The 17,444-nt window shown below is 44.1% G+C and overlaps 1 protein-coding gene across 7 annotated transcripts in view; it reads right to left on the reverse strand.

Moving 5' to 3' along the window:
• The window catches only part of nedd1 (NEDD1 gamma-tubulin ring complex targeting factor), a 78,164-nt gene extending 61,128 nt beyond the window's left edge, over nucleotides 1–17,036 (reverse strand). For 2 of the 7 annotated variants that reach the window (XM_038810892.1, XM_038810889.1), the window contains exons 1-3: nucleotides 1,550–1,760; nucleotides 554–643; nucleotides 274–390 (exon numbers count right to left, since the gene is read on the reverse strand). In XM_038810892.1, coding sequence (XP_038666820.1) covers nucleotides 274–390; nucleotides 554–643; nucleotides 1,550–1,714 — 372 coding nt within the window. In that variant the 5' untranslated portion in view covers nucleotides 1,715–1,760. Of the gene's footprint in view, nucleotides 1–273; nucleotides 391–553; nucleotides 649–1,549; nucleotides 1,777–2,588; nucleotides 2,733–16,688 lie in introns of those variants that run through there. The other 5 variants (XM_038810890.1, XR_005462257.1, XM_038810891.1 and 2 more) reach the window with 5 other exon arrangements.
• Between the last annotated feature and the right edge of the window lie 408 nt (nucleotides 17,037–17,444).

Genomic DNA, 17,444 nt, shown 5'->3' on the forward strand with positions numbered 1-17,444 from the left:
AACTCTTTTTTTAATATAAATTTAGAGTACCCAATTATTTTTTCCAATTAAGGGGCAATTTAGCATGGCCAATCCACCTATCCTGCACATCTTTTGGGTTGTGGGGGCGAAACCCACGCAAAAACGGGGAGAATGTGCAAACTCCACACGGACAGTGACCCAGGGCCGGGATTCAAACCCGGGTCCTCAGCACCGCAGGCAACAATGCTAACCACTGTGCCACCGTGCTGCCCCCTACATCCACTAACTCTTAACCATTGTTGAACAGAATACCGTAAGTGTCCTATGAGATCTCTTCGACTTTATGTCCCAGATGTTGACCGTGTTATCAAGGCCTCCACTCACAATACACTTGGAAGTGGAATTCAGACTCAGACATGTCTGCTTTTTCTGTGGAAGAGACAAAATGTAATTATCAAAAACAGATTCACATACATTAAATGGAAGACATCTTAATTAAATTAATGAAGCCTGGCTGCAAAAGAATTTCTCCAAACTTTATTCGCCAACCTGGAGTTAGTTTTGTAGTTTTAAATAACAAATAATTACCTACCCCTTCAGCAAGATCTTTTATAGGAACTGGAGTAGATCTGCAGGATGACAGCACTATCTTGTCACCACTGCTGGATGAGCTCACCAAACACTGATGTAAAGGAATGAAGGTAAAATGATTTCAGAAGTGACGTTATTTTGCCTCATTACAAGAGCAAAATTACTAAGTGAACAACAAAATGCTTTGTAAATGAAGTTATGACTTGGACATTCAGTGGTATTCAAATACTGAAGATTTTTTAAATCCTTGAAGTTTTACAAGGGCTTTATTAAGGTTGAAACCGGAGTTTAAAAAATTATCAAATTCTGCTGATTCTTATTTTAGCCACTAGAAAGTCTCTGGACTATTCCAAACAGGCTTAAGGATGACTTCTCTAAACTTAGGAAGAGTTTAAGCGCATTTCAGAATGACGTCGGGGAATTAGTGGGTAATCACAGAAGCATTAGCCACTAATAAGATCAAACCGCTGGAACAAGCAGCTGTAATGTGAAGAGGTGTAAAAGAGAAGAATGGAGGCAGGAAGGGACTGCAGAAACTTTGGCATTGGAAAGGAAACACAAAGATCAGAAAGAAACCTGAAATGCCAACGCAAGGAGGTTTGCAAGAATGTTCCAGGGCTAGAAAAGTGTAGCTATGAGGAGAGATTGGATAGGTTGAGGTTATTTTCCTTGGAACAAAGAAGGCAGAGGGATGACTTAATTGAGGTGTACAAAATTATGAGAGGAAGAGATAGAGTGGACAGGATAAAGTTGTTTCCCTTGGTGGAGAATTCTAGAACCAGGGGACAGAGATTCAAGATAATTGGCAGAAGGTGTAGAGGGAACATAAGGAAGAACTTTTTTATGCAAGTTAGTGGGCGTGTGGAATTCGCTGCCCGAGTTGGTGGTGGAGGCAGAGACCATAAACCCTTTAAAAAAGTACCTGGATCTGCATCTTAAATGCTCTAAGCTATAGGGCTATGGACCGGGTACAGGAAGGTGGGGTTAGAAAGGGTACCTGGATGTCCTCTGGCTGACATGGACAAGATGGGCCAAATGGCCTCCTTCTGTGCTGTAACTTTTCTATGATTCTATGACAACAGGAAACCTGGGAATTGAACATGAAGAAATTAATTCCGTCCTGCTTACTTAAGGATGCTGTTTGCAAACCTGTTTCTCTCATGATAGTTTGCTAATTTAGGGTCCTATAATCATTATATAAAACAATTTTTCAAATGTTATGAGCCTCTTGATAACAGACATAAACAACAAAATTCATCATTGTCTCCAATGCCTTCAGCCAGCTGAAAGGGTATTTGAGGACCAGGATCTCAAACCAAACACCAATGTTGACTGGGCAGCAGTGATCCCTGCATTCCCATGTGCTTCAGAAACTTGGACAACTCACAGCAGATCTCAAATCATTAGAGAAGTACCACCAACGGTGCCTTCACAAGATCCTCCAAATTCAGTGGTGAGAGAGATAGCATCCTCTTTCCAAGCCAACATGCCCAGCACCAAGGTGCTAATCACTCAAAACCAGCTCTGCTGGGTGGGACATTTCATTCTTTCTGAATGAGAGCCTCACAGTAGCTGCTCCACCGGAGCCTTGGCCACAGCAGGAAACTTCCAGGCGGGAGTGGAAATGTTTCAGAGATGCCCTCAAAACATCCCTGAAGAGATCCTGGCTTGTTACCAACCAAAACGGGGAACGTTAACTTAGGAAGGCACCAAACACATTGACTTAGTTGGGAACATGCAGAGGTGAAGTTGCGGCATTGGAGAGTGAGCGCACAAACCTCCAACAACTCATCTACCCAGGCCTTCAATCACCAGCTGCCCCTTAGGTGGCAGAGTCTGCAGATCAGGCACTGGACTCATCAGCCATCTGAGAACCCATCGAACTGGAGTGACAGCGGGTCTTCCTCGATTCCCAGGGACTGCCTTCATCGAGAAAATCAATAGCCACAACTTTCCAATGGCAGCTGATTAATCGTGCATTTGATTAACTTACATAAATGCAATAATTACTGACAGCAATGAGCTCCAAAGGATATTATCGACAGTCCAGCAAACAGACGTTACTTCGCAGGGTTTCTTGTGAGGGTTAAACTGTTCCACCACTGTCATAGTAACCGAATCCCAGATTTTAATGTCATCCCCACACGAGGCTAATTTGATGCTATCCTGCATGGTATATCCTGCAAAGTATAAAGATGAGATAGGAGAGCCACCAGATTAAGAACACAGCAGTTTCTCAAATGTTGAATAGGTATTGGGTCTGAATATAGATTAATGGGAAGGCAAAAGCAACATACAGAATTTAAACATGCACAATTTATACTATTCAGCATTTCAAATGTGCTTGTATTTCACCACTAACAGCAGTCAAATAGGTAACAGTTTGCATTGATATTAGAACCTTTAAAATATTTGAATTAGGACTAGGTCACTCGGTCCCTCAAGCATGCTCTGCCATTCAACAAGATCACAACGGATCTAATTTGAACCTCAACTCCATATTCCTGCCTACCCTCGATAACCTTTCACTCCCTTACTGGTCAAGAATCTATCTGCTTGTGTCTTACAGGCTTTCAAAAACTGTTCCTCCATCACCTTTAGAGGAAGTGTTATGGGCCAGGGTTTAGAAACTCCAAAGTATATTATTAAGTCCACCTGACCTACAACCTTTATTATGAATTTGGCTAGGGTGAGTACAAGAGCCTATCCTTTTATAATAAAAATCATTTATTGTCACAAGTAGGCTTACATTAACACTGCAATGAAGTTACTGTGAAAAGCCCCTAGTTGCCACATTCCGACACCTGTTCGGGTACACAGAGGGAGAATTCGGAATGTCCAAATTACCCAACAGCACGTCTTTCAGGATTTGTGGGAACTGATGGAGGAAACCCATGCAGACACGGGAGAATGTGCAGACTCCACACAGACAGTGACCCAAGCCGGGAATTGAACCTGGGACCCTGGAGCTGTGAAGCAACAGTGCTACCCTCTGTGCTATCGTTCAGGTGTTATTCATCAGTTTTCCCAGACACTTTAATCAAAACAAACTTTATTCTAAGAACTTAGTTACCATTTATATAAACATACAGCAAGAATTTTTATCAATTACAAACATAAATACGTCACCAGCTACAGTAATCTATGCATAACACTTATTGAATACCCCCTTAACTGTTCCAATTCAAAATCCCATAATACCAAAAAACCCTTTTCAAGGGCGTGACCCAGCACTCTGCATTCTCACTTGAATAAGACTGGCTTTTCCTGAGATTCTGACCCAGTCTCTCCAGCAGGTTTAATCTCTTCCGGAAAGCAAACTATATCTTTTAAGTTACCAAAGCAGGTAGCTATAATCAATGGGTTTTTTTCTGGATCAGATATTTGAAATGAAAATAGAGAGAGACAGGCCAAATCACTTATTTTCTCTGGCTGTTGTCCACAGCAATCAAAACAAAAATGAAAGTAAAACAAACCTCTCAGCCACAGCTCAGCTCCACCCACAAAATGACATCACTGAAACCATGTGATAATATAAAAACCTTTCTTAAAGGGACATTCTTAAAGGAACTGGTTTAGCACAGTGGGCTAAATAGCTGGCTTGTAATGTAGAACAATGCCAGCAGCGCGGGTTCAATTCCCGCACCGGCCTCCCCGAACAGGCGCCGGAATGTGGCGACTAGGGGCTTTTCACAGTAACTTAATTGAAGTCTACTTGTGACAATAAGCGATTATTATAGAGGCTGGTTTAACACAGTGGGCTAAACAGCTGACTTGTAATGCAGAACAAGGCAGCAGCGCGGGTTCAATTCTCGTTCCAGCCTCCCTGAACAGGCGCCGGAATGTGGTAACTAGGGGCTTTTCACAGTAACTTCATTGAAGCCTACTTGTGATCATAAGCGATTATTATTACTCCCCTGACAGAAGAAAGAGAATTCCAATCTGTCTCAACCTTCAGAAAATGCTTTGCTTCGTAGAACATACAGTACGAAGGAGGCCATCGGCCCATCGGGTCTGCACCGACCCACTTAAACCCTCACTTTCCCCCCTATCCCCGTAACCCAATAACTCCTAACCTTTTTGGTCACCAAGGGCAATTTATCATGGCCAATCCACCTAACCTGCACGTCTTTGGACTTTGGGAGGAACCGGAGCATCCGGAGGAAACCCACGCAGACACGGGGAGAACGTGCAGATTCCGCACCAACTGGGACCCTGGCGCTGTGAAGCCACAGTTCTATTCACTTGTGCTACCGTGCTGCCCAATCTCTCTCTTAATTGGGCAACCTCTTATTTTTAAACAGTGACCCCTGGTTCTCAATTCTCTAACAAAAAATATCCTCTCCACATCCAACCTATCAAGTCCCTTCAGAATCTTGTACATTTTAATCAAGTCACCTCTCACTCTTCGAAACACAAGCTTGGCCTGTCCAGCCTTTCCTTCTAAAGCAATCGACATATTCCAAGGCATTAAGAAAGACAAACCATCCTTTGTGCAGTTGTACTAAATGGGGCAACCACAGAGCCAGAGTTTATGAAGGATGACGGAAAGTTATGAGAAAAAGAAAGTTGGATTTTAAGAAGGTTGATCGTCATGGTACCTCATGGTAGACTAGTACAGAAGGTGAAGTCACATGGGATCAGAGGAGAGCTGGCAAGTTGGATACTGAACAGGCGTGGGCACAAAAGACAGAGGGTAGCAGCAGAAAGGTGCTTTTCTGAATGGAAGGCTGTGACTAGTGGCGTTCCACAGGGATCAGTTTTGCGACCTTTGTTGTTCGTAGTGTATATAAATGATTCGGAGGAAAATGTAGCTGGTGTGATTAAGTTCGCAGACGACACAAAAATTGATGGAGTTGCGGATAGTGAAGAGGATTGTCAGAGGTTACAGCAAGATATAAACTGGTTGGAGTCTTGGACGGAGAAATGGCAGAATGAGTTTAATCCAGACAAGTGTGAGGTAATGCTCTTTGGAAGGACCAATGCATGTAGGAATTACACAGTAAATGGTAGAACTCGTGTGAGTATTGACAGGCAGAGAGATCTCCACAGATCACTGAAAGTGGCAACGCATGTGGATAAGGTGGTCAAGAAGGCATACGGCATGCTAGCCTTCATCGGTCAGGGCATTGAATATAAAAATTGGCAAGTCATGTTGCAGCTGTACAGGACCTTAGTTAGGCCTCATTTGGAATATTGTGTACAATTCTGGTCGCCACACTAGCAGAAGGATGTGGATACTTTGGAGAAGATACAGAATCGGTTTACTAAGATGCTGCCTGGTATGGAGGGCATTAGCTATGATGAAAGGTTAGATAAACGTGATCTGATCTCACTGGAACGACAGAGGTTGAGAGGCGACCTGATAGAAGTCTACAAGATTATGACTGGCACTGACAGAGTGGATAGTCAGATGCTCTTTCCGAGGGTAGGAGAGTCAAGTACTAGGGGACATAGATTTAAAGTGCGTGGGGAAAAGTTTAGAACAGATGCGCGAGGCAAGTTTTTTTACATAGTGGGTGGTAAATATACGGAACGCGCTGCCTGGGGAGGTGGTGGGAGCAGGTATGATAACGGCATTTAAGGGGCATCTAGATAAATATATGAAGAGAGTGGGAATGGAAGGATCTGGACTCCGTAAGTTCAGACGGTTTTAGTTTAGGCAGGTACCATGGTAAGCACAGGCCTGGAGGGCTGAAGGGCCTGTTCCTGTGTTGTATTGTTCTTTGTTTGTCTCATACCTTGATTCCAAACTGGAAGAACCTAATTTGACCAAAAATCAAATACTTGGGGCCAAAAAGGAGACCTTCAAAACCGCAATTATGCATTACACACATGCTTACTTGCAGTGTAAAAACAGACTTGTTCAATGAGAGGATAAACCATTTATATTTTAAATAAAGTCAAATTTATAGCAGTTTCTCCCCCCAGGTTTGATCATTTTAGCAAAATATTAACAAGAATAAAAGAGCATCAGTAGAAGGATAAAGACTTGCACCTTTCACAACCTCAACAGGATCTAAAGTGCCTCATAGCCAATGAATTGTAGCCACTATTGTAATGCAGGAAACATTGCACAGCAAGCTCCCACAAACAGCAAAGTGAAACTACCAGATGGTGTTTTTCTGATGTATTTCTGTTCATTTACGCTCTCATGCCCTACACACCCTGGGCCTATCGGCATTGCCGCGGTGAAGCCTGGCGCAAGCTGGAGGAGCAGCACGTCACCCTTTGTCTGGCCCTCGGGACTCAAACGCCGAGTTCGACAGATTTAAATTGTGACCTTTCTCTTCCATCTTAAACAACCTTTCAAAAAAATATCCCATTTACGTATTGCCTCAATACAACCGACCGCTCTCCCCGCCACACTCGGCTTTTGTTTTTAAAGTTGCTTTGTTTTGTTGCTGTTTCTACAGCTCTAACACCTTTGGTTCTGACAAAGGGTCAAAGGACTCCAAACATTAACTTTGCTTTCTCTCCTTACGGATGCTGCCCAGACCTGCTGACTTTTTCCAGCATCCTTCAGTCGTGTTTTTCTGATGTTGGTTAAGGGATGAATGTTGGGATGAATCACCAGCAACACCCCCATCCCTCTCAAAATAGTGCCATTGTTGTTATCTCTCCAGCTGAGTTGGCAATTTATCATCACATCTGAAAGACTGCAGCATGCCCTCGGTTACTGCACTTAAATAGCAGTCTGGAATAGGTGGAAAGAGACTTGAACCCACAATCCTCTGACTCAGGAATGAAAGCGCTTGAACTGAATAAAGGAAATGAGAATAATGGAGCTGAGAAGCAGTTAAATAAACGACATTGGAACAATTTAATGGATGATAAATGCTACTGTAATCCAGTTGATCTGTCTCACATTGTGCATTTAACATATTTCTAAAGGTAGACTAAAAGCGAATATTATTTGATACAAACTCATAGTATTTCACAAGTTTGACGCCTACTGGAGCTGGGTCCAGTTATTAAACATTGTAAGTACATAATTTTCACATTCTCAACCAACCATCGTTTGAAACAAACGAGCTAAAGTCACATCAAGATACAGTAACACATTGTCCCTCCTTGACCTCTGTACACAATTGAGTTGTACGGCTGCACCACCCACCCCAATGCCTCAACTGTGCCCGATTCTGCTCTTACCCAACTAATTATAGCTACTTAGTGCTGCGCAGATAGGGACAGGAATAGGCCATTCAGTCCCTGGAGCCTGTCCCGCCATTCAATGGGATCATGGCTGATCTGTGACCTAACAGCACAGATCTGCAGTTGGCCCATAATCGCTTAATATTTTTGCTTGACAAAAATGTATCTCAGATTTAAAATTAACAATTGATCTAACTTCAACTACTGTTTGTGGGAAAGAGTTCCAAAACTCTACCACCCGATGAGTGAAGAAGTTCTTCCGGCTGGTTTAGCTGCAGGGGCTGGTTTAGCTCACTGGGTTAAATCGCTGGCTTTTAAAAGCAGACTAAGCAGGCCAGCAGCATGGTTCGATTCCCGTACCAGCCTCCCCGGACAGGCGCCGGAATGTGGCGACTAGGGGCTTTTCACAGTAACTTCATTGAAGCCTACTCGTGACAATTAGCGATTTTCATTTTCATTTCATTAACATACAACTTGAGCAGTTTAGCCCTAATTTTTAGATTATGCCCCCTAGTTTTAGAATCTCCAACCAGTGGAAATAGCGTATCTTTATAAACCCTGTCTTTTCCTGTTGATATCTTGAATACTTTGATTAGATCACCCCTTCGTCTTCTAAATTCCAGCGAAAACAGGTCTAACAACCAGCAATCCAGATATGATTTTTATAAACCTACGCTGTGCTCCCTCCAAGGAGAACATATCCTTCCTAAGGTCTGGTGCCCAGAACTGCTCACAGTACTCCAAGAGGGGTCTAACCAAGGTTTTGTAAAGCTGCAGTATAACCAGTGCCTTTATATTCCAGTCCTCTAGATATAAAGGCTAGCATTCCATTTGCCTTTTTGATTATTTTCTGCACTTGTTCCTAGCATTTTAAGCACCTGAACCTCCCAAGTCTCTTTGGACATCCACTGTACCTAGCTTTCCATTTAGAAAGTACTCTATCCTTTTTGGGTACAAAATGGATAACTTCACACTTCTTTACATTAAATACCATCTGTCACAAATTTCCCATTCACCTAGTCTGTCAATATCACCTTGCAGTTTTGTGCTATCATCTGGGCTGTCTTTGCCACCTAACTTTGTATCATCCACAAATTTGGATATATGACTTTCTATACATAGAAACATTGAAAATAGGAGGAGGAGGCCATTCGGCCCTTCGTGCCTGCTCCGCCATTCATTATGATCATGGGTGATCATCAACTTCAATACCCTGATCCCACCTTCTCCCCATATCCACTGATCCCTTTAGCCACAAGAGCTGCATCTAATTCCTTTTTGAAATTACACAACGTTTTAGCCTCAACTACTTTCTGTGATAATGAATTCCACAGTCACCACTCTCTGAGTGAAGAATTCTCTCCTCACCTCAGTCCGAAAAGGTTTACCCCTTATCCTCAAACTATGACTCCTGGTTCTGGACTCCCCCACCATCAGGATCATTCTTTCTGAATCTACCATATCTAATCCTGTTAGAATTTCATTTGTTTCTATGAGATTCCCTCTCACTCTTCTAAACTCCAATGAATATAATCCTAACTGACTTAGTCTCTCCTCATATGACAGTCCCGTCACCCCAGGCATCAGCCTGGTAAACCTTCGCTGTACTCTCTCCATAGCAAGAACATCCTTCCTCGGATAAGGACACAAAAACTACACACATTACCCCAGGTGTGGCCTCAACACTGCCCTATACAATTGCAGTTAAACATCCTTATCCTTATTCCAATACTCAAACCCTCTCGCTATGAAGGCCAACAAACCATTTGCTTATTTTAAAAAACTGCCTGCTGTACCTGTGCACTTACTTTCACCGAATGATACACGAGGATATCAAGGTCTCGCTGAGTATCCACCTCTTTCAATTTACACCCATTCAAATAATAATCTGCCTTAAGCATTCTGGGATGAAGCTGATCAGGCCCTTGAGATTTATCTTCAATCCCATTAATTTCTCCAAAACAATTTATTCATACCAATTTCCTCCAGCTCTTCACTGAAACATGCGATTCTCAGAGCTTTGAGTACACTATTCTTGTGTTCCTTTGTGAAAACAGAAGCAAAGTATGAAATTAGTTTATTTGTTCCTCGTTATGAATTCCCCTGTTTCTGACTGCAAAGGGCCTACATTTGTTTTTATCAATCTTTTTCTCTTTACATACCTTTTACAGTCAGTTTACTCCATATTGCATTTTCCACTTCTTAATCAATACCTTGAATCATAGAATTTACAGTGCAGAAGGAGGCCATTCGGCCCATTGAGTCTGCACCGGCCCCCGGACACCAACACCCTACTAAAGCCCACATCTCCACCCTATCCCCGTAACCCCACCTGAACTTTTTGGACACCAAGGGCAATTTAGCATAGCCAATCAACCTAACCTGCACATCTTTGGACTGTGGGAGGAAACCAGAGCACCCGGAGGAAACCCATACAGACACAGGAAGAATGTGCAGACTCAGCACAGGCAGTGAGCCAAGCCGGGAATCAAACCTGGGTCTCTGGAGCTGTGAAACACCAGTGCTATCAACTGTGCTTGGTCTGCCTTTGCTGAATTTTAAACTGTGCCCTATCCTCAGGTCCATTGATTTTTCTTGCTGACTTGTATGCCTCTTCCTTGAATTTAATACTGTCTCTAATTTCCTTTGTAAGCCATGGTTTGGCCACGGTTCCCTTTCAACTCTTGTGCCAAATAGAAATAAACAACTTTTCTATGCTATCATGCAAGTCATTAATGCAGAGTGAATAACTGAAGCCCCAACACAGATCCCTGTGGTACACCACTAGTCACCTCCTGCCAATTAGAGTAATTAATGGTAGCACAGTGGTTAGCAGAGTTGCTTCACAACTCCAGGCTCCCAGGTTCAATTCCTGGCTTGGGTCACTGTCTGTGCAGCGTCTGCACGTTCCCCAGTGTCTGCGTGGGTTTCCTCCGGGTGCTCTGGTTTCCTCCCACAGCCCAAAGATGTGCAGGTTAGGAGGATTGGCCACGCTAAATTGCCCTTAGGTTAGATGGGGTTGTTAGTTTATGGGGATCGGGTGGAGGTCTGGGCTTAAGTGGGGTGCTCTTTCCAAGAGCCGGTGCAGACTTGATGGGCCGAATAGCCTCCTTCTGCCCTGTAAATTCTATGATTCTATTCCCCCACTGTGTCACCTGCCATTTAACTAATTTCTTAACCATGGCAATAATTTGCCCTCAACTCCACGTGCTTCCACTTTAGTTAACAGTCTCTTGTTTGGGACTTTATCTTTTTTTTTTACATTTCGAGTACCCAATTCATTTTTTCCAATTAAGGGGCAATTTAGCGTGGCCAATCCACTTATCCTGCACATCTTTGGGTTGTGGGGGCAAAACCCACGCAGACACGGGGAGAATGTGCAAACTCCACACGGACAGTGACCCAGAGCCGGGATCGAACCTGGGAACTCGGCGCCGTGAGGCCGCAGTGCTAACCCACTGCGCCTCCGTGCTGTTTGGGACTTTATCAAATGTCACGAAAAGCCATTGGCCAGCAGGATTAAGGAAAATCCCAAGGCTTTTTTATAAATACATAACGAGCAAGAGGTTGGCCAGGGAGAGGGTTGGCCCACTCAAGGACAGGGGAGGGAATCTATGCGTGTAGCCTGAGGAAATAGGCAAGGTACTAAATGAGTACTTTCCGTCAGCATTCGCCAGAGAACTTGGTGGATGATGAGTCTGGGGGAGGGCGTGTAGATAGTTTGGGTCATGTTGAGATCAAATAGGAGGTGGTTGTGAAAAACATTCATGTAGATAAGTCCCCAGGGCCTGTCCTCCAGAATACGAGAGGCAAGGGAGGAAATTGATGGAGCTTTGAGATAAATCTTTGTATTCTCTCTGGCTACAGGGGAGGTCCCAGAGGATTGGAGAATAGCCAATGTTTAAGGTACCAAGAAAAATCCAGGTAATTATGGAACGGTGAACCTTACGTCAGTGGTAGTGAAATTATTGGAGAGATTTCTTCAAGACAGGATTTACTCCCACTTGGAAATGAGTGGACGTATTAGCGAGAGGCAACATGGTTTTGTGAATGAGTCGTCATGTCTCACTAACTTGATCGAGTTTTTTGAAGAATTGACAAGATGATTGATGATGGTAGGGCAGTGGATATTGTCCACATGGACTTCAGTAAGGCCTTTGACAAGGTCCCTTATGGCAGACTGGTACAGAAGGTGAAGCCACACGGGATCAGAGGTGAGCTGGCAAGTTGGATACAGAACTGGCTCGGTCATAGAAGACTGAGGGTGGCAGTAGAAGGTTGCATTTCTGAATGGAGGGCTGTGACTAAGGTGTTCCACAGGGATCAATGCGGGGAGCTTTGCTGTTTGTAATATATGTAACTGATTTGGAGGAAAATGAAACTGGTTTGATTAGTAAGTTTGCGGACGACATAAAGGTTGGTGGAATTGCGGATAGCGATACGGATCGTCAGAGGATGCAGCAGGATATAGATCGGTTAGCGACTTGGGCGGAGAGATGCCAGATGGAGTTTAATCCAGACAAATGTGAGGTAATGGATTTGGAAGGTCTAATACAGATGGAAAATATACTGTAAATGGCAAAACCCTTAATCGTTTTGATAGGCAGAGGGATCTGGGCGTACAAGTACGCAGGTCAGTGAAAGTGGCAACGCAGATGGAGCAGGTAGTCAAGAAGGCTTGCGGCATGCTTGCCTTCATCGGCCGGGGCATTTAGTTTAAAAATGGGCAAGTCATGTTGCAGCTGTATAGAACCTTAGTTAGGCCATACTTGGGAGTATAGTGTTCAATTTTGGTTGCCACAGTACCAAAAGGATGTGGAGGCTTTGGAGAGCAGAAAAGATTTATCAGGATGTTTCCTGGTATGGAGGCCATCATCAGTTGGAGAAACTTGGTTTTTTTCTCACTGGAACAACGGAGGTGGAGGGGCGACCTGACAGAAGTCTACAAAACTATGAGGAGCATGGACAGAGTGGATCGTCAGAAGCTTTTTCCTAGGGTGGAAGAGTCAATTACTCGGCGGCATAGGTTTCAGGTGCGAGGGGCAAGGTTTAAAGGAGATGTACGAGGCAGGATTTTTTACAAAGAAGGTGGTGGAAGCCTGAAACTCGCTGCTGGGGGAGATAGTGGAAGCAGATACGATAATGATTTTTAAGGGACTTCTTGACAAATATATGAATAGGATGAGAATATTATGGGCCTCACGGTAGCATGGTGGTTAGCATCAATGCTTCACAGCTCCAGGGTCCCAGGTTCGATTCCCGGCTGGGTCACTGTCTGTGTGGAGTCTGCACGTCCTCCCTGTGTGTGCGTGGGTTTCCTCCGGGTGCTCCGGTTTCCTCCCACAGTCCAAAGATGTGCGGGTTAGGTGGATTGGCCATGCTAAATTGCCCATAGTGTAAGGTTAATGGGGGGATTGTTGGGTTACGGGTATACGGGTTACGTGGGTTTAAGTAGGGTGATCATTGCTCGGCACAACATCGAGGGCCGAAGGGCCTGTTCTGTACTGTTCTATGTTAATAGAGGGAAATGGCCCCCGGAAGGGTAGTGGGTTTTAGTTCAGACAGGCTGCGTGGTAGGTGCAGGCTTGGAGGGCTGAAGGGCCTATTCCTGTGCTGTAATTTTCTTTGTTCACTTTGTTCTTTGTCTTCTGGAAGTCCATATAAATTACATCCAGACATTCCCTATCCACTACCTTAGTCACCTCTTCAAAAAATTCAAAAATGGATGACCTTTCTTTCACGAATCCACACTGGTTCTCCCGGATTGACCAACATTTTTCAAGGTGCTCAGTTACCTCATCCCTGATTATAGACTCCAGCAATTTCCCCACCACAGACGTTAGGCTAACTGGTTGGTAATTCCCTGGTTTCCCCCTTTCACCCTTCTTAAAAGGTGGAGCGACATGTGCAATTTTCCAATCCAGTGGGATTACTCCTGAATCTAGGGAACTCTGGAAGTCAGGGCATCTACAATGCTCCCTTACTTCCTTTAACACCCTTGGATGGAAACCGTCAGGTCCTGGGGATTTGTCACTCTTTAGGTTCCATTAATTTCTTAATTAGTGATGCTGTACTAACGTTAATTGTCTGAAGTCGCTGTTCTCTGTCGACTATTCATTTTTTCAGGACTTCCGGCAAGTTATCCTCCTTTTCTACAGTAAACACTGAGGGAACGTAATTGTTCAACATGTTGTCCATTTCTCCATTATTACTGACAATATCTCCATTTTCAGCTTTTAGTGGGCCTACATCACTCTTCACCCCCGCTTTCCCTTTATATAACTAACATTTCTTCTTATTGTTTTTGATGCACTGAGCAAGTTTCCTTTCATAATCCCTTTTAGTAGCTCTTATAAGCTGCTGTGACCCTTTGCTGGTCCTTGTATCTATCCCATTCGTCCGGATCTGTGCTATGTCTTGTATTTTTGTAAGCCCATTCTTTTAATATTATGCTATCCTCAATCTCTTTAGTTGTCCACAGCTGTTTTTTTAATGAAGCGGAACCCTTTTCCCTCAGGGGTGTATACTTGCTCTGTATCTCGTTAAATGTTTTTTAAAAATATTCTCCACTGACTTTCAGTCGTTTGACCCATTAACAGATCTTACCAGTTTATCATGGACAGTCTCTGCATCATCCCATTAAAGTCCTTCTTACCCAATTCTAAAATTCTGGTATCTAAAATGTGCTTTCACTTTCAGATGCTACACTGAATTCAATCATGTTGTGATCACTATTTGATAAATGTTCGTACACAGTTAGGCTACTACTAAAATAGGGCTCATTACTCATAATATTGCCTGACCCCATACAGGCTGTACAGAAGCAGCGGTTTCTTTGGGATGCCATGCATGTAAATCTTAAAAGGAGCACGCAATGCAACAAACGGCCTATACAAACAGGGAAATTTGATAGAACAAAGTCAAACCTCATCTACTTCTGCTTACAAGCAGAAAATCAATAGAAATAGCAACACATGTCAATGAAGTCATAAAAATCATAATGGAATTCATTTCAACTAATGAAAGGGGAATAAAGTTAGTTTTGCAAGTATGGAGTTTATCATGGGAGCTAACGTCTTTAGTTTTCACACTTTAAATGCAAGAAATTGTGGTTCATCTCAATCAACCTTTAAGGTCTTTGCCAGTCTTTGTTCTACAGAACTCTCCCCTCTTAATCTAATCCCATCAGCATTTCCTTTCTCCCTTGTGTTTTCAATCCAACATCCAGTTGAATGTCACTCCAAGTATATCGAGTTCCCCACTTTCATCAGAGTAAAGATGGTCTGTCTTAATTCCAAATATTGGGTTTATGAATGACTTTCTTGTATTCATGGCCCTCGTTTTGGCAATTTCAGGTTGATTAAGTGTGAGACAAAAGTTAAGACTGGAAGGGATTTTCACCATCCAACTCGCATCACCCAACTCCTATCGCTGGCTTAAGCATTTGCTGTTGACATCGTCATTAAGGTTTTTTCACACTACAAACAAATTACTCAAATGCTCTTGTAGCCAATGTCCCTCTACGAATTCATCCACAAACTCTGCCATTCAAATCATATTTTGCACCAAATCACAGCAGCCCAACACACCATTGGCAGCTGCATGTCACTTCAGCTCCATTTATTTCCCAACCCTCCCCCTAATTGCACCATCTGCTCCTCCAGCCCTCTGGCCCCTCCAGTCTTGTGGTCAACAAAATCTCTCCTTCACACCTGTGATATATAACCTCTTGCTAGAAAGAAACTAACAAACTCAACACGTGAGCTACTGAAGCTGAGATGGTTAGACGGAGGGTGAAGCTTCAACTGAGGAATACAAACAGGCAGATACAATTAAAGTGACCAGTTGGTTAAAATGCCACAGGTTATAACTTAATTTATCTTAGTGTCTCTTGACAATATTTCAGCTTTCCAAATTTACATTAACTTTCAAAAAGGTCATACTGTTCTCAAAATCTTTCAGTAACAATGATTTGTGATCAGAAGCAAAACCATAATTTTGGCCCAATCGGTGGTGACACTCATGTCAGAGTCAGAATCATGGGGATTTAAATCCCACTCCAGAAATTTGTGCCTTATTCCAGGCAGACACTCAAATGGAGTACTGAGGGAGTGCTGCTCTGTTGCTTTAACACATTAAGACTGTCTGCTCTCAAAGTAAACTAACTAGCACAGTGGTTAGCACTGCTGCATCACAGCACCAGAGACCCAGGTTCGATTCCCACTTGGGTCACTGTCTGTGCAGAGTCAGCAACAGGTTGAATGGCCTGTTTCTGTGTTGTTCATTCTTTGGAAGCACAGGCAGCATCATCCATAGGCATGAGTTAGTTCTGGGTGAATTGGACATTCGGAATCCTCCCCCAGTGTACCCAAACAAGCATTGGAGTGTGGCAACTAGGGGATTTTCACAGTAACTTTGTTGCAGTGTTAATGTAAGCCTACTTATGACATTAATAAAGATTATTTAAAGTAGAGTAGATATATTCTCCCTGGCATCCTGGCTTCCCTGAATCAACATCACCAAAACAGACCATTTGTCATTATCATGTTGTTTGGCAGCCATAACTCAGTTGCCAGCACCCAGAATCTCAAAGTTCTGGGTTCCAGGGTAAGAGCACAAAAATCAAGGCTGACAGCTACAGTGTAGTATTGTGGGAGTGCTGCACTGTCAGAGACGACATAGAACAGACCATAAACAGAGACTCCATTCGGCTTTATGAATGTAAAGATCTCATGACACTAAAAAACAGGGGAATTACACCTCAGCATTTATGTCCCCATCAACATCACAAAGACATTATCTAGTCATTACCACATTGCTGTCAGTGGGAGCTTGCTGTGTATAATTTGGTTGCCAGGTTTCCACATTACAACACATTGACTAAAGCATTTTGGGACACCTGTGGCTCTTAAAAGTCAGAAATGTCTTTCTAACTAAACAACTGATCCTCATTCAAGAGTTAAAGATGTTTAAAAACAGACCCTGATCTCGGAGACAGCCGTAGTTGGGGAAAGTTGCAGCTCCTGTCCACCAGCCGCTGGAGAATGCAGCAGCTGATCTATTACCCCAGGCCAGTTACAGGACACTCTTACTCCCCCGGGGATGATAGGCCGGGGCTCCGGGACCACCGGCTGAGGGGGAAACACAGGCCCTGCTGCAGCCGGGAGGTCTGAGTAACACAGATGGCCCAGGCGAGGCCTCAGCACGGATACTCGGAGGCTCCTGTTTGAGCCGGGCTCTATCTTCCTCCGGGCCGGACACTTCGCGCCAACAACCTCCGTCTCGGTGACGCGCGCGTATCTCCGACAAGCCCCGCCCCTTTCCCGGGAATGTGCGCATGCATCTCCTACAAGCTCCGCCCCTTTCCCGGGAAGCGCGCGCGCGCGCCTCCTTCAGGCCCCGCCCCTTTCCCGGGGGATACGCGTATGTGCCTGCATCCTCCTTTCCAGGGGATGCGCGCGCATATCGCAAAAGCCCCAGCTCAGGGCTGCGCGCGCATCTTCGGCCAGCCCCCGCCGCTTCCCCCCCGGAAGCGCGCGCACCTCCATAAGTCCCGCCCCTTGGCCTCAGTGTGGGTCGGGGAGGAGCCTGCCGGGAGCGGGAGAATTGATGAATAGTCGGAGCAGGAAAGAGGTCATTTGGAGATTGGTGCTGGTCCTGGCTCTCAGCTGGGGATGAACCTTGAGACACTCTCTCAGCGACCCTTCCTTTTCAGATGAGAACTAATTCCCTCGTGA

This window comes from Scyliorhinus canicula, chromosome 11, assembly GCF_902713615.1.
Source record: "Scyliorhinus canicula chromosome 11, sScyCan1.1, whole genome shotgun sequence".
In the NCBI taxonomy this organism is placed as follows: Eukaryota; Metazoa; Chordata; class Chondrichthyes; order Carcharhiniformes; family Scyliorhinidae; genus Scyliorhinus; species Scyliorhinus canicula.